Source organism: Sminthopsis crassicaudata, chromosome 4 (assembly GCF_048593235.1).
Source record: "Sminthopsis crassicaudata isolate SCR6 chromosome 4, ASM4859323v1, whole genome shotgun sequence".
Taxonomy (NCBI): Eukaryota; Metazoa; Chordata; class Mammalia; order Dasyuromorphia; family Dasyuridae; genus Sminthopsis; species Sminthopsis crassicaudata.
The window spans coordinates 57,556,450-57,574,730 of NC_133620.1; the positions used below are offsets into that span (position 1 = coordinate 57,556,450).

At 36.6% G+C, this 18,281-nt stretch overlaps 1 protein-coding gene across 2 annotated transcripts in view; it reads right to left on the reverse strand.

Moving 5' to 3' along the window:
- The window catches only part of F5 (coagulation factor V), a 76,581-nt gene that overhangs the window by 16,792 nt on the left and 41,508 nt on the right, over positions 1–18,281 (reverse strand). The window contains exons 13-20 of one of the 2 annotated variants that reach the window (XM_074308303.1): positions 16,302–17,366; positions 14,987–15,125; positions 12,303–12,477; positions 9,675–9,911; positions 8,561–8,771; positions 4,988–5,167; positions 2,358–2,474; positions 346–417 (exon numbers count right to left, since the gene is read on the reverse strand). In XM_074308303.1, the coding sequence (XP_074164404.1) occupies positions 346–417; positions 2,358–2,474; positions 4,988–5,167; positions 8,561–8,771; positions 9,675–9,911; positions 12,303–12,477; positions 14,987–15,125; positions 16,302–17,366 (2,196 nt within the window). Of the gene's footprint in view, positions 1–345; positions 418–2,357; positions 2,475–4,987; positions 5,168–8,560; positions 8,772–9,674; positions 9,912–12,302; positions 12,478–14,986; positions 17,367–18,281 lie in introns of both variants that reach the window. The other variant, XM_074308302.1, reaches the window with a different exon arrangement.

Below are 18,281 nucleotides of genomic sequence, written 5' to 3' on the forward strand. Positions count from 1 at the left end.
TCCCTTATTTGTAAAATGGGTTTAGTTGACTATCTATTAAACAGGGCAGCAGTGAGGAAGATGCTTTCATAATTCATAAAAAGCTATAGGAACATAATGATTATTAATATGTCTGGATTGTGTTGAGGAAAACTGAAAATTATAGAATATATAAATGTAAGTGCTTATCATTATTATAATAAATATAGCTTTTCCTTCACATCAGAGCCCTAGTTTTAGCCTCTCCTTGGCAAAGAAAAAAGTCTTCTGTGATCTGGGCTAAATTTCACATAGACATGATGACAACCTGGATTCAGCTTCCCAATAAGAAAAAAACATTTTGCTAAGGTTGGTATTCACACTTACCCAGGAAACTGGATGCACTTATCTGTGAATCAGCTATAATGCCAGTACTTAAGCCCATGGGCATCTTGCATTCTATGGAGAGGAGAAAAAAAGTATAAGTGATGATTATTGAAGTCTTTGATAATCAAATGCTTTTACCTGCCAGAGCTTCCAAATATAAAGTCCTCTGGCATTTTAAAGTGCTTTATAAGCTGACTCCTTTCTACCTTTCCAGCTTTTACTCCTTTCCATATTATCTCCAATCCAACTACACTGGCCTAATTGGGGAACTTCTCATCTGCAACTCTTTGCCTTTTATTGGTTGTCTTCCAAGCCCAGAATACTTTGTTCACCTACCTCTATTTAGTTTTCCTGGCTTCCTTCAAAAGTTAGCTCAAATCCCACCATCTGAAGGAAGCTTTTCCCAATCCCCTTACCTATTGGTTCTTTCTCTTTTAAAATTACTTTCCACCATTTCTCTCTCTCCCTTTCTCCCTTTCTGATTTCCTCCCCCGCTCTCTCACACCCGACTCTTTCACTTCTCTCTTTTCTCTCTGTGTCTGTCTTACTTTCTCCTGTTTGTCTGTCTGTCTCTGTCTTACTTTCTCTGTCTCTCCCTCTCTCTTTCTTTATCTCCCTCTCTTTCCCACCCACCCCCTCTTCTTTCTCTTCTCTGTCTCTCTGTTTCTATCTTTCTTTCCTTCCCTAATTCCCTCCCTCCCTTCCTTTTTTTTCTCTCTCTTCCTCCTTCCCTCTCTCTCTCTCTATGTGTCTCTCTCTCCTTGGGTCTCTGTGTGTGTCTCTCTCTTTCTCTCTCTCCCTCCCTCTCTCTTTCTGAATCTGTCCCTGTCTCTCTCTTACAATCTGCATATAGACAGGTAGATATAGATTTGTGTATATACATATTAAATCCATCAATTTATATATATGTGTGTATGTGTATAATATATTATATATATAATCTCATATATGCACATAGTCATTTGCTTGTTTTTTCTTCCACTAGAAAGTAAGCTTTTTTAGGACAAGGACTATTTTCCATCTTTTTTTTTTTTTTTTTTTTTGAATCCTCAATTCTTAGCACAGCATCTAGCAACAAAATAGGAACTTAATTAATAAATGCTTATCGACTGCCCAATCATAGCATAACTTAAATACATTGCAGCATGACAAGTGAAGTGAGATTATTATTCTCGAGAAGTACATCTGGTCAGTAGGAATAGTCCTACTAGGATATAAGGAACTTGAAAGCCCAGAATGGGAAATTTTTTTTTTTATTTAGTTCCAATCTGTTTAGGTTTTAGAACAATTATTCTCACTTGAACTGTTGAAGCTCCTCTGAGAGTGTCAAGGCTACCAAAACTCTGAGCACAAAAAGAAATACCAGCCACTTGCAGGTAGAACTTCCTGCGGGCCAGTGTTGAAACTATTAAGGTCAGTCCTTGTCTTGACCACCACAGTAACTTCCTTACCAGAGTTTCCTTACCAGAGCTCTTAGGAACAACTGGAAGTTTTCACAAGTGTTTGGATAGCTTGGAATTATAAGTTTATCATTTAGTTAAATGAGTATATGAATATAATTTAGTCACCAATCATTAAAAGGATTTAAATTTTTATAACATAATTTTCTTTTTATATAAATAATTTAATTTATTATTTAATTTTAAATAGTGGGCATGAGTTTATGCTCTTTTTTTCTGGTTCCTGAGTGACCAGTGCTTCTAATTTTTGAAACAGATGACTTCTCAGTTATGTGACCTTTGCCTATGGAACAGTGCAAGGCCAAATGACCCACACATAGACCAAGTGTACAATCTTCATGTCAGTATATCATATTCTAATTGATTGTTATCATATAATGATTAGTTTCCTGCAGGGAAGACTGAATAACTATTTCAAAATCTTCTGGCCTATGAGTTTGCAGCCCACTTTACAGTAACATACTTTGGATTCCCAGAATTTGTCTTTTTCTAAGAATTCTGTTCATTGTTGCTTTCATATTGAATATATTATGGTATATATACATATAATACCTTCATCTATTATAAGGAATGGTGTTTGCATTCCTGCTATCTGATTTTCTCCCACCTCAGTGTCTAAGAGCCATATGCCAGGTCTTGATGCTTTCATTTCAAGAGTTTTAAATGAACCTAAAATGAAGAGGAATACAAAGTTAAACCTTCAAAAATATATCTTTCTTTATATCCTAGTTCTTAGCACAGTAAATAGCATGTAACAAATTCTTAATAAATATATATGTTGACTAAGTGAAAACAATTTTGGCCAACAGTCATCAGAAGAATTTAAGAGATACTCATACTCCTTTGCAGGCAGAAATCAAGAAGTGAAGACCTAGAAAAATAGTGGGAAAACTAGGGAGGGGAATCTTTGTTTTTCCCCATAGAACTTTCATCAAATAAAAAGGGAAAATACACAAAATATTTCCAGAATGATTTTTTTGTTCTGACATTCATTTGTCTAAATATAGCAAAAATAGTCATTTATGAGCAAACCAAGTAATCCATAATTCAGTCTATGTTTTAAAAAAATTACTTTAGATCAACAAAGGTCCCAAATAAACACTGCCTTTCTACTACATTTTTGCCCCCTTCTCTACCAGCAGCACAAAACCCCAAAAACCTAACCAGAAACTTTCCCTGCCATGGTTTTAAAATTTCTCAAATTTTCCATCTTTAGGCAAGACTTGTCCCACTCTCTAAGAGCTCAAGATCTCTATACCTTTCCCTGTTTATCCATTTTACTACTTCTCAAAGCTCATGATCAGGAAATTCTTTCTAAATCTCTCTCCTAACAAAGTTCAGTTTCTTGTGTTCTGTTTTTGATGGCTTTCTACTGGTTGCCATATTCTTAACTATTCATGAAACCAATCAAAACTGTCTTTAGCCATTTCTTTCCCAGGGGAAATATATCTTAACTAAATTATTAGATTGGAGGGTCAACCCAAGTCTCTCACTTTGAGTCCAAGTGAAAGATTTACAGATTTACTAGTGTAACTATTTGTTGCATGGGACCCCCTCACTCCATTCTACATGCCTCTCTGGGATGATTGTATTATTCTAACCTACTTTCACACTGGCTGGGTTTCCAAGATAAAGATTGCAACCATTTAGTTATGATTCAATATTCTTTTGGGATCCTAGAGATAAAAATATTAGGAGTGGGAAATAAATTTATTCACCTCCCTACGGTAGTTCTGAGTCCCTACTGAGTCACAATGACACTATTAGCTCTTAAGCACAAAACATTTATTTACTTAAAAACAATGAAAAATGAAAAGCATGAATAATTCTAATGCCATAGTTGTTCAATATAAAGTAAGTGCAGCAATAATCAAAGTATCACAGGCTACCGATAAATTTAGATCACACTCTCATGCCATGCTGTGGATAACTGGGCCATAATTATAGAAATCTAGCAGGGAGGAACATGAGTGAGGAAACTCACGTATTTGGGAGCAACTCATAAGTTTGAATTATAGTTCTTGATATCTTTGCCCTTCAGGAACAAGCTTCCATGAAGCTTCTCTGCTAGCTTCTCCCTTTCTGGTCTTTATCACTCTCCTCCTGCAAAAATCCACTCATTTCTGTTCTTGAGATGATGAAATAGTGACAACATTTAAAAAATAGCCACCCTCAGATGGGCTGCGAAAAAAGTGTTGTGCTGTTGTAATGATAAATGATTCCCTTAAGTCAGAGAAAACTGCAAATCTCCTAAAGTTAGCTCTTTACTCAGTAGTTCTTTTTCTTCCTCTTTCAGTAACCAAACTGCTCACAAAGAGAAAGGGAAATAGCTTTATATTAGCTCAAGATAAAAACATTAGGGAAATTAGCTTCCATGTTCTGGATACCACTTTGTCTTTTATCTCTCTTTGCAGAACGGGTTTTACTTTCCAGTTATATAAATGATTTTTGAAAAAAAAAAAAAAACATAGGTATACACACATGTATATGTATGTATATATATGCACATACACACTCAAATGTGTGTACATGTAAAAATCTATGATCATTTGATGTTCTCTGCCATGCATAATGCAATATGCAATTTTCCAGAGCAGTAATCTTTGGAAAAGGACACAGTAAGACAGCCAAAAAAAGGCAAAATGGCCCTGGTATTCCCCTATTGTATTGCCCTTATATAGCACTGACATCAACTACCATAGCCCCTCCCACAATATAGCTTCTGCCCATCACATAAAATCTATTTGTCACTCAAGCTGAAAAAGTGGAAAAATAAAAATAACTTTTCCTGGTTCAGGATGCTAGCACAGGTATTGACATTTAGGTGACTGGAGAGTGTTACAGGTGCTGAGAAATATATTTCTTGATGATTATATGCAAGGATTTTTCCCCCCATTGCCCAGAGGCAAAAAGGTGCAGTAGAAAGTGTTTGAAACTTGGTATTGGGAGGTTAGGGTTCTAATCCTGTCTCTCACATTACTACCTATATGACTATGGGTGAATCATTTAACATTTATAATATTTTGGCTGTGTGTGAATGTATGTGTGTAAATGAAATGAGACTAACAATATTTATATTACCTACTTCCAAGGTTGTTATAAAGATCAAATGAAATAAATGATGAATGTAAAACGTTTTACCTAAAAGAAAGATTATATCAACATCAGTTATTATCATTTACCAGGAAGCAGGGAGCAAGCCCCCAAACGATGCTTTTGGGTTCCGTTCTCCAGCAATGTCTGGCCATGAAAGTGAACCACATGAATATCCTGGGAATCACCCATATTCAGCAAGTGCCATCTCACTGTCTCCTTTTCATATATCCTTAGTCCTGGCAAATTGTAGATGTGGCCATTGATGGCTGAAAGAATAGAGAGTTACAACAAATTAACAAACAACCCAAAATTATTCAATTCATTTTAATAGATTTTTATTAAGTGCTTACTTTGTGTACAAGTGTTATATTGGAAGAGATCCAAATTTGAGGATTTGACATAAGGAGATAGTTGCCTTTTTAAAAAAAATTCAAGTTTATTTTATTTTTGGACTAGAATTCTCTCCCTCGCTTTCCCCCTCTTCCACCCATTGAAAAAGGAAGAAAACCAAAAACTTATAAATATGGTAGCCAATTTCCACATCAGCAATATCCAAAAAATTAAAAGTACATTACTTTGTGTATTATATATCTTTATTTATTATAAAATAATATTATTTAATATTTAACTATGTCAAAAAATTTAAAAATAGGTATATACTCTACTCTGAATCCATTACCCTCTGTTTGGATATGTGTAGCAAAATAGAGATGATTATGGTGCAATATGTTAAATTCTGCTAAATTTCAGAACAATAAATGTGAATTCTAAGTAGACAGTATTACTAACTGAAATGGCCAAATGAAACAATAGATTTATGATATTTTGCAAACCTTGAAATTCTGTGTCCAAGTTAGCTGTCATCTTTATTAATGGGAAGGATCTGGTTTTTCTTTTTTTTTTTATTTTTTTATTTTATAATTATAAATTTTTTTGACAGTATATATGCATGAGTAATTTTTTTTAATAACATTATCCCTTGTATTCATTTTTCCAAATTATCCCCTCCCTCCCTCTACTCCCTCTAATGGGAAGGATCTGAAAGAGCTGACCCTTGTGTTAGGCTATTGAGTTATGTGTTGTCTTCCCTCATGAGACTGTAAGCTCCTGGAGGGCTGGAATGTTTTCCTTTCTGATTGTATTTGTATGTTCATTGCTTAGCAAATGGCCTGATCTTAAGTAAGTACTTAATCAATCCTTATCTTGACTTGACAATTTGAGTGGATTTGGAACTGGTTGAATGATAAGCCTCTAAGAAGTGGTTAATAAATCTCTACTGATCTTAAGAGGTCTCGCTCTAGGAGAATATGACCCAGGAAACTATTGAACATTTTTTATCAATAACTTGGATGAAGTCTAAATTTGCAAATGCAAATGCAAATTTAGCTCTTATATTGAATGATAGTAAAAGGCCCAGGATATTTTTTTTTGGCTGAGGCAATTGGAGTTAAGTGACTCGCCCAGGGTCATACAAAATATTTTTAACAACAGAATGGATTATGGGACAAATCTAGGAACAGTAAACAGAAAGTCTTACACTTTCCATTTTTAAAAATTGAAGCTAAAATTAAAATTTCATAAGTATAGAAAATGGGAAGTATGGCAACATGACCCTTCATATTCAATCTCCAGAATATCTTTCCATGACCAATTTTATATTATTTCACATTATGCATTCTATTTTTTTTGTGTGTGTATGGAGCTCCATCTCCTTCCTGTATACAGGACATTTTCTATGTCTAGAATTCACAGCATTCCTTCTTCACCTCAACCTCTTGGAATCTCTCTAGCTCTTAGCATGGTATACCTTATGTTCTCCCACAAGCATGCTTTCCTCATCTAGTTGTGTGTACTCTAACTGCACCCCCAAAAATTATTTTGTATTTGCTTTACATACATTTTTATTGACTTCTCTGTAAACATGTCATCCCTTCTGCCCAGGAGAATATAAGGACCTAAATTTTATTTTTTTGTCTTTGCATCCCTAACACCTGGTTAAGTGCCTGGTCCATATTGTCAATAAGTGCTTATTGAATTGAATGAATTGAAGGGCTAGGGAAGATATTTCTACCAACTGACGGAAAATGATGATCTTCCCTACCTAGATACTTTCCTTAGTCATTCACTCTCTAGCTGTAGTATCCCATGGGGTCCTGTGGGGATTGTCCCAAATGGAAAAATTCAATGAGTAGCTGGGCTCATTCATACATCTGAATCTTTCCCTGCATTTAGTCATCTCCATTGTTTTGCCCTCCTAATTTTAGGATGTCGTGAATGTGTATATGTGCCCATGTGTGTTAAATTATCTTGCCAGCATGGTCAAATTTCTAAATGGTTTGAAGAGTTATTTTGTTATTCTTCCCCACATCTCTCTTCCTCTCTCCCTCCCTGCCCCCGGCCGTCTCTCTGTCTTTCTCTTTTTCTGTCTCTGTCTCTCTTTGTCTCTGTCTGTCTCTATTTCTCTGTTTGTCTCTCATGGTCTTTGCAAACACATTCTGTTCCTCTTATTAAGTCCTCACTAAATGTTCCTGTTAATCTCTATGACTTGGCTATCCATTTTCCTAACACAAACACATTCCTGTAGAGGTCCACGTGCTTTGGATACCTGAAGGGTTTCTTGAGAGTCAGAAGTGCTACAGAATCAATCCCCTCTTAGAAAAATCTTATAATTAAGAAATTCTTTATAAATAGCTATATATGGACAAGAGCACTGACAGCATTAGAGATCAGGAAACATATTTACAAATGTATTAGTATGAAGGATGGTGTTCATTCCTTAAAAACAAGCAACTTTTCCCCCCTAAGATTGTGGGGATCGGAAAGACAGACTTGTGGTTTCATTGGTATGAATGTAGGCTCATCTATCTGAGCTGGAAAAGATCTCCAAAATTAGCTAGTCCCACTTTCCAATTTTACAGAAGAGGAAATTGAGTCACAGAAAGGCTAAGTGAGTTAATTCTGATAGTAACTATTATTATTAACTCACATTTATATAGCCCTTACTGTGTGCGAGGCACTGTGCTAACACTACAATTATTACCTCATTTGATGGAATTTCCCTTTTCCAATATCAATCAATATTTGCTCTCCAGCTTTTCTTCTTAGAGAGCTGGTGTGGCTCCTGATGAAATGACTTGGCCAGGTAACAAAGCCAGTGTGTGTCACAAGCAGATCTTTCAGGCTTTCTTACTTCCCAGTTGATTTGCTCTCCCTTAAACCCTAGATGCCTCTCTTGCCAATTCCTTTTAGGCTCACATTAACTATAGACCAATTTAACTTGGGCATGCTGCCATTTTTTTTTTTAATATTCACTACTTAGCATTTAAGCCATGAATCCTTTCTTCTTCCATGTTCCAACTAAGGTTCACCGACAAAAACCCTTGTTATATGAAGGTGGTGGTGGGTGGTGAGGGGAGTCTCTTAAGGTTCTTTCTCAAATCTCTTTAATCCCTGATTGTTTGGTTACTATCCACCTCCCCCAGCTCCTCAGATTTTTTTGTGCATTGGTTATCTGGGCTCCTGGGGACTTTAATAGAAGTCACATGTCTAAGCTCTTTTAAGTACTTTTTGCAAAACCCAGGAACAAACATTGATGTTGGATGGAATTGAGGGACCCAAGCTGCTTTTATGCAAAGATTAGACCAAATTAGAGAAAGTACCATGAAACCTGTGAGCGTTTTTTACTTCTGAGGATAAGCCTGTCCAAGTTCTTTTAGGCTTTTTATCAAAATACCAGCTCTTCTTTTCATCAAAGACCATAAAAAGTAGGGCAAACTCTCGCATGTCTATAGGCCTGTTGCTTTCTTTATGGAGTGTTCCTTTTCGGCAGATCAGAACGGGGCCTATTAGGCCTGAATGGATATCTTTTTCCTGGAAGACAATTAAAAGCATATTTTATTTTTCCCCTTCATCCAGACTGCAGTTAGGTTTTCTTTCTCTGCACCTCTGAAATTCACAGACAAAAAGAATCAGAAATAGAGTCCTAGGCTTGGGCCTTTATCAATTCATTCATACTATTTCCTACTTCTGTAAATGAAAGTTTCTTCAACATGAAGGCCTTCTAAAGAAAAAGTTTGGAAAGTGGAGCTGTGATGTAAAGTGATTTCAAATGAAATATCTTTCTCAGGCAGTGATAGAGACAAGTGAATGAGTAATTTCTTATCCTCTCTAACTCCTATGATCCCCTGTGACATTTGGAGACCAGTATGGAGTTCACCATAGGGAGACTATTTTCTTAACTCCAAATCAAAACACATGCAAAAATAATAACTGACATTTGTATCTTATTTTAAGATTTTCCAAGCGCTTTAAATGGGTTATCTCTACAACTCTGTGAAGTAGATGCTAATATTATTTCCATTTTATAGATAAGGAAACTGGAAGCTTGCATGACTTGCACCATGTCATACAGCTAATGCCTAAAGCAGGATTCACACCTGGGCCATCTTAATTCAAGTCTGAGCCTCTCCCATTGGGCTATCTAGCAATCATATAATCTGAGAAAGGATTGTTTGTTTGAAACTGGGGCTCTTCTAATTTAGGATTTATGGCCTCTATTCTTAGGCACATTGACTATAGTCTCTAGGCCACATTCTTCACCTAGAGTGTGAAGGAACATGACACTCACTTCTTCCCAGAGGAAAACAACTTATGATCTCTCTCAGAATAAAGGTCTTTCTCATTCCCAAGGATGAAGTTTTAAAAAACAAAATGTTTTAAAAAAGGAGATATCAAGGCAGTAACTTTTAATCCCCTGAACAGGAGAATTCTTACCGGATTCACAGCTGAGTAGTAAGCCCAAGCTCGGCAAGCAGACCCAGGATTTTCTGGACCGGATCGTTCTGTCGCGTGCCATACGTAAGTATAACTGCCATTGGGCTGAATGGCATTGTCATCCTGATACCATTCCGGGGAGTCATCTTCATAGCTCTTTCCCTCTGATGATTTTTCATAGGCAAGCCCGTGGGTATGAAGAGAATATGGTCTGGAAGCTAGATTTTTAAAACGAACCTAAAATATGCAAAAAAAACAACAAAAAAGGTAAATTCATATAACGAAAGAGAAGCTCTCTCTTCCTTATGATAGTTGAGACAAAAAGGCATAGGCCATCAGTTTACACCAGCTGATTTACATGGTTTGAGAAAACTTCTTTACTAAGGATCCTTATAGCAATGACATTATAGGTATTGTTCCCCAAATTATTTTTTATTGGAAAAGCAACTTTTTCCTATCTTCTTTATTGGAGATGTGGTAAGAAGTGGTATTATTGTATCAGGAGATAATTAGATTAAGATAGGAGAAGAGAGTATTTTTGGTTTGTTTACAGGTGGGTGGCAGGGATCAGAATGTGGCAGTTTATAAATCTAAAGAGCATTAGACAAATACTTAACAATGTCAGACACAAAATCCTTAACTTTATTTTTTGTATTAGATCATTCCTATCATGTCTAATTTTCTATGATCCAATTTGAGGTTTCATTGCAAAGATATTGGAGTAGTTGGCCATTTCTTTATCCAGCTCATTTTATATAGATGAGGAAACTGAGCCAAATGAGGTTAAGTAACTTGCCCAAGATCACACAGCTTCTGAGGCTACATTTGAACTCAGGATGAGTTTCTGATTTTAGATTCAGCACAAGCATTCTTATCTTTAGTTACTGGAACCCCCTATTTACATAAACCCAGCACACAAATTCAATGCATTTTATTACTTCAATTCCAATCTCTAAACCATGAGGCAACCAGGGAGAATAGAAAGACTACTGGGTTTAGAGTGTGATTTTAAGCAAATTGTCCAGCATTTCTGAATCTCAGTCTCCTCATCTTTAAAATGGGAATAATAATAATAATAATACCAGTTGTGCTTATTTATTGCCAGAGGAAAGAACAAGATAATTTATGTAAAGCACTTGAGAAACATTTAAATATTGGAGAAGTTACATCTATTTTGGATACTGTTTCCTAGCACTGCCTTCTATATAATAAGTTACTATTAAGTGTTTATTGGCTTGCTATGTTACTATATATCTATATCTATATATATAATGTACTACACTGGGCATTGAGGATACTGATAAGAAGAATAAGACATGGTTCCATCCTCTAGGAGTTTATAATCCAATAAGAGGAAGAATTCATTTATACAAATATAACACATATATGAGAGAAATGCGAAAGACTATGAGATCATTGGACCCCTTCTCCATTGTGGGGATGATAATAAGTTATAGTTAATTAGAGTTAATTGTTGGTTCACTTAAGTTATAGGTTATGTTATTCAAGACTATAAATTATAGGTGACCTTTGAGTTTCCTTCCAAAGTGGAGATTTCATGTCTTAATGAGGGAAGGATCGTCTCAGGTGAATGGAATCAGAGAAAGCTTCCTAGAGGTGACATCTGAGGCAGGGGATGAAGAACAGATAGGATTTTGAATAAAATATATACATTGTATTATAAAGCATTATACTTAAGGGATGGTTTGGTGTAGTATAGAGACAGGTGCTCTCAGAACCAGAAAGACCTGATTCAAGTCTGCTTCTGAAACACAGTAGCTGTGTGCTTGTGCTTTACCTCCTTGTGCTCTAGGCAACTCTGACTGAAAGTTAGTAGAGAAGATGACTACCTACGTTATTAGAGGGCGTTTCTTCCCCTGAAAATGCCCTATATTAATGAAATCTCAAGTCCAGTTCTTATCCCTATTATTATTATTTTCTGCCTTATTTTACAGATGAGGAAGCTCAGGCTCTGGGAAGATTAAGTGACTAGTTCATAGAATACAATTCTTAATTCTATAGAGACAAAAGTCATAGGTAGACCTTCTAACTTTAAGTCAAATATTATTCCCCCCAGGACTATACGGAATTTGATAAACCATGGGCAACATCCATTCATACTTTTGACTTTGTAATTATCATACACTTTCAGAAACTCCTCTAACTTTGATACTAATGACTCACATTTATATTGTTTTTCTTACACTAATCTAGTAAAAATAGAAGGGAAGGTGTAACTATATACCCATTCTACAGATGAGAAAACTGAGGCTCAGGGAAGTTAAGTGACCTCCCAGAGTTCACTTGGATAGCCAAGGGCAGAGCTACTACTCAGACTCAGGGTCTTGTGACTATACTTCCAGTGTTCTTTCCACCCATCTGCCTCTCTTGTAGTTGCTGTTCAGGCATTTCAGTTTTGTCTGACTCTTTGTAATGCTATTTGGGATTTTCTTGGAATTGGAGTGGATAGATGAGAAAATTGAGGTAAACAGGGTTAAGTGACTTGTCTGCAGTTAATGCTAGTCAGTGTCTAAGGCTGGATTTTCCTGACTCCAAGCCCGGGCATTCTATCCACTGTACCACTTACCTTGCCCTGTCTCTCTTAATAATGCTTAAAACTTGGCTTACTTGGATCACATCATCTACTTCAGCCCTGATAATAGGGCCAAGGATTCCAAGGTGATCATCATTCTCTCCCCGAGGATCAGGTACTGAAAAAGTACTGTCCAGGTAGCTCCGAAAAATCACTTTCTTATACACTGTGTTCTCTATGATATCCTCAGCATCATCAGCCTTCCTCATGCTGATAAATTGGGAAAAGAAAGATAATAAGGGAAAAAAATTAGAAAATTTAGAAAAACTGCATTCATAGAAGTCCCCCCCCAAAAAAAAAACCACAACCCTATAAAATCCTGCATCTGAATTATATTTGTATCAACATAAGGTATACTTTTTTAAAAAAACCAGATATGGTTCATACAAAATGACATTATTTTTCTGTGTAACATTTTTTCCTTTTCAAAGAGAGATCATTTTAGAGGTGTGCCCAATGGGCAATATTTGGGGAAAATGTATTTTTAGCAGATTGTCACATCTTCATGAGTCCGTGAATACACCTACACGGTAGATCACTGACATTGTTCAGGCATTGAGGTAGATTTTGGTGGTAAAATCTCAGGGATTTTAAGTTCCTGGAAAAATAGGAAGTCTAAAAAATGTCACTAATCTCTTTCTTGATTTTTCTCCTTGAAATGTTTGAGCACCATCTCAAGCTTCCCTAAAAGGGCAGAATTAAATTGAATGGGGAGAAATTGCAGAAAGGTCAATTTAAGTGAGTATCTCCTCAAAAATAGAGAGAAAGATACATTGGCTAAGATCCTTTTGTAATTTCTTTCTTCACTACAATTCTCCCTGTATCCCTGTTTTCTCCACTTACTTTTCACCTGATCGACCTCAGTATAATAGCCTTCATACCTCTCTGATTTACCTCCACTCCAATTCATCTTTCATATATCTGCCAAAGTGGTTTTCCTCAAGTGTAAGACTGACTGACCACCCCTAATCAATAAACTCCAGTGGTTCCCTTTTACCTCCAGGATTAAATATGAACTTCTGTGTTTGGCATATAAAATGCTTCATTGTTTGGCTCCTTTCTATTTTTCTGCTTTAAAACAATTTTTTTTATTTTATTCTTTACTCACTTCTATGCACTCTACAATCCAGCAATTCTAGACTTTTTGTGTGCTGTTTGTCATGCATTTTTATATCTTCGCTTTCCTTAATTCCTGGAATACTCTCTCTTCTTACCCTTCTCCTCCTCTACCCCCATCTCTGTTTCTTTCAAGGCTCAGCTCAAATTCTATTTTCTGAGTAGTGTCTTTCACAATCCCCTCAGATGCTGATTTGATTTGGTTGCTGTCCTTCATTCTCAAAGAGGATCAAAATGACATCACTATGTTGGGGTCAAGGTACAGTATGTTCATCTGTGGCTGATCAGGCCAGTACGAGTTTAGAAGACTCTACCACAGATTGGGCACAAATAGTCCAGATGAACATGTGGAGTGGAGAAATCTCTGAATGAGCCCATTTAGATTCTAACACCTTGCTCTCTGAGGTTACCTTTTACCTACACTGTATGTATCTTATATGTACATATTGTCTCCCCCTTTGCCTTTAGAAAATAAGGTTCCTGAGGATGAGAACTGTTTCTGCTTTTTGTGTCTGTTCTAGCACTTAGTGCAGTGTCTCACACATAGTGGGTGCTTGATAAATGTTTAATTTGTTGATAATAATCACTGACATTTCTAAAGCTAATATATTAAGAGACAGAAAAGAATGGTACAGCTAAGAAAATGGGACTCTGCTGTGATGTATATTGATAGAGGGAATGTCTGTGTTGGTAATTTCATTAAATGCTTCCTTTCAAGATAGGACATCTCCATTCTAACAGTTTCCTTTAGGACTCAACTTCTACTTTAAGAAATAGCTGATGCAGGAATTTCTGGTCCCATGAGAGATTAGACCATGGAGAGCTCCTCTCCACTCCTATAAGAATTTGGGTTGGCACTTTTCAGAGAAAATTCACATTCTCACTAAGCTTGGTCAGTGTAAGACAGTCCACTATATTGAGTACTACACATCTGAAATCTGAACAAGTTTCTCATTTCCCTACTTTCCCTTACTGGGTGTTTCATATAAGGAGATAATATTTGCAAATCACTTTGCATATGTTATGTGTGTGAATGCCAGCTTTTCACTTAACATAAATAAGCTTTAGTCTCATTGCTATACAACTGAAACATTTGTGAGGAAAGTGATTTGTAAACTTATGAAGCTATGAACTTTTACCATGTCCTGGCTTTTAAAAATTGAGCTGGTAGTCTTTCTGCCCCTCCCTCCTATCTTAAGTATTTTTAACTGAATTTTTGATTCAGGACTATTCTGGACTTCATTAGATCTATAATTTCATTGACTTGGGTATTTTCTCTAACAATACTGATGGCAACCATCTTTGCCTGCCCCATGCTGTGCAACTCTTGTCCATGTCCTTCTATAGATTCACTAGAAGAAGTCTATCCATTATGCTGAGGGATTTCCTTCTATTCTCTTGAATACCTGTGGTACAATCTGGCTGCCTGTCATTATCCCTTGCTCTAACCATATGAAGAGTCTATTTTATATAAAACAAAGTAAAATCCTTTTGTTTGTCATTGGAAAGGAATAAAGGGGGTCTGTGACTAAGAACAGAAGTAACCTTTTCAGCATCAGTAAATAGGAGAAGTTTAAGTTATTAAAAAAAAAGTTTTGCAAACCTTTTTGAGAATTTTGAATAATCCCAAAGTACTTCCTCAGCAGCAATGTAGTAATTTTTTCTATTTCCTTTGTGGCTTCGGAGATACCATGCTGCAATGTTGTCAGGGTTTCGGAGTGAGCTTGTATCTGTCCTTCTATCTGTTTTATAAGGGTCATCATAGGGTACAAATGTGGCTTCAAAATCATAATCATCATCATCATCATCATCATCATCATCATCATCATCATCACTGTCTTTGACATCCTGCCCTGGAATATACTCAACATAACCCCCATCAGCTTTGGTAAGACCCACTATAATTGCTGGATTAACTTGTCTTGGTATCAAAGTAACATTGGTTTGGGATGGAAATGATTGGGATATTGATTCAAGGACTTGAGAGGAGGGTGTATGACTAAAGTCTGGAGGGAAGTTCTCACTGAACTCTGGAGAAGGGAATATCTGACCAACCTCTGATAAGAAATGGGTTTGATTCAGATCCAAAGTAGAGGAATTCCAATTGAGATCAGGAGGGGAAGATGCTTCATAGTTGTCTGAAGGAGGGGTTGTCTCGTAGAGATCTGGAGAGAAGGATGCTTCATAGAAGTCTGGAGGGGGGGTTGTGTCATAAAAATCTGGAGGGAAGGATGCTTCATAAAAATCTGGAGGGGGAGTTGTGTCATAAAAATCTGGAGGGAAGGATGCTTCATAAAAATCTGGAGGGGGAGTTGTGTCATAAAAATCTGGAGGGAAGGATGCTTCATAAAAGTCGGGAGGGGGAGTTGATTCATAGAAGGAGGGAGGGAAAGGAGTCTCATTAAGATCTGGAGAGAAGGATGCTTCATAGAGGTTTGTAGGGGGAGTTGGCTCATGGAGGAAGGAAAGGAAAGGAGTCTCATTGAGATCTGGGTGGGAGAATGTCTCATAAGGGGCTAGAGGGGAAGGTGTTTGATGATCTGGAAGGGAAGATGTCTGAAAAACATCTGGAGGATGGGTAGTAGAAACAAACTCTAGAGTAGAGAATATTTCACTGAACTTTGGATCAGAGGACATCTTACTAAACTCTGCTGGGGGAAATTTCTGATCCAGGTCCACAGCGGAGAAATTCTGATCAAGATATAAAGTGGGGGATGCTTGTTCTAGGTCCTTAGGGGATGGCATCTCGTTAGAATCATTGGATAACAGTGAGTGATTGGATCCTCTGTGGGGCGATGGGGCACTGTACCTTCCTTTTAGAGGATTGAAACCTCGGGGAGACATCAGTAAATTGTCTGCCAACTTAACTCTTTTCCTTTTTCGGGTCTTAATCAAAACTGAAGATTTCCTGAACCTACCATTTTCTCTGTTCTTTCCTATTTTTAAAGGTTTGTGCCAATTAGCAGAAGGAATTCCTTCTCTCCAAGATGTTGCACCATCCTGGGGGTTGTTCAACAGCTTATCTTCCACCTCATCTTCATTTGTATCTTTGATGATTTCATAGCTCCCTTTCTCAGAAACCAAATTCCATTTCCCATTCAAAACCTTTGGTGCGTCCTTCTGGTTAACAACGACCAGATCATCTAGAAGATCTTGTGTTCCTGCTTTGGAGTTGGGAATGTCACTTCTATGGAGATCAGGGAGTTCTAGAGTTAAATTTTCCCTCACATTACCTGTTGATAGCTCTACCTGTATATGATTAGATTGTACTGATGTATTTCTTTCTGCCTCAGGTTGGTTAGCTGAAGTAGTGATAAATGTGGAAGTCTCCTCGTTGGCCTGCTGGCCTGCCTTCTTAACATCTTCTTGGCTTTGGAATCCTCCTGCACCAAGAGGTGACAAAGCTGTCCCCACTGTAGCTGAATGTGTATTCTTATTGACAAGTTCTTCAGAATGGGATCTGGAATTCTTCAGATTGGAGTCAACAGTGTATGTTATGGAGTGTGTACCTGTAGTGGTGATGTTCTCCAAGGGAGATCTAGTTGTTGTGATTATTGAGTAAGGAAGGGTGGCTTGAAGTTTGGAACTACTACCAGGGTCTTTTGGGGAAGTCTGAGAGGTCTCCAAAGATGTATTCACATTCAGGGGAGTCATTTCAGAGATTTCTTCCATAAACAAAGAGGTGAGATTAAGAAGCTCATCTCCCTCCAGAGGTCCTGATGAATTTTTAAATGATCTAATACCAAACTGCAAAGCCAGTTGATCTTGATAATCACTATCATCAGCCCATTCATCTTCCTCTGAATCAGGCATATTTCTGTTGTTAACTTTATTCTTCTCTGTGACAACTTTTTCCAAATCGTCATCAAATAAAATTTCATAGGAGTCATCATCATAATTCCTTATACATTTAACATCCCTGAATCGCAACTTGAGGTTCCGGCTCCTGTGGTTAGAACTTATAGAAGTCAGCATCCAGGTTCCTATAAAAACAGAAAGGTCCAATGAATATGTCAAATCTGGCTGAAAAAAAAACACAGACCAATCAAAGGCAATTCCTAATCCATTTTGAATTTACTTAAGAAAGGATGAGTCAGGAATCAGAGATTCTTAGTAACATAAACAAAAGCCATCTCTGTTCCCCACTCCATAAAAAAGCAACAAAAACAGATAAATCAGATATAAATATATATATGTAAAACACTAAACATATAAAATATAAAACAAAAATACTATATATAAATATGTGCATATATAATATATGAACATATATGTGATGACTTTACACAGTTCTGCCTCACTTAAATGCAATTTACTCAAGTTAAGACATTATCCTTGTCAGGATCCTCTTCAAGAAGAAAGGATGAAAAACAACAATATCCTATGTATATATATTCTACAGACCCAAAGCACAATTGTTGTACATGTATACACATATATACAGAAAAAAAACCTGAGTTCAAATTTGACCTCAGACACTTTTTGGCTATGTGATCTTGGACAAGTCATGCAACCTCTTTCTGCCTTAGTTGTTTCAGTTGTAAAATAGATATTTAGCTCCAAATGTTGTGAGTATAAAACAGTATGAACTATGTAAACTACTTTACAAACCTTAAAATACCATATAAATGCTACTAGTTTTATATGGCTATTACATAATTTTATCTAATAATTATTGTTATCTATATTATTATCGTGATTGCTTTAGACTTCTGCCCATTATTTCTGTAGCTGCAGTATATTAGTCCAGAAGGATAAAACTAGCAGGCTGCTGGCAAAACTCCGGAATTGCTTGCAACATAAATAAAAATACAATACAATATAGGTAATGCTCATTTGCGGTTTTCTAAATCAATATGCCCTTCTCCTCCCCTGGGGATCTTTATATAGGGCTTAGT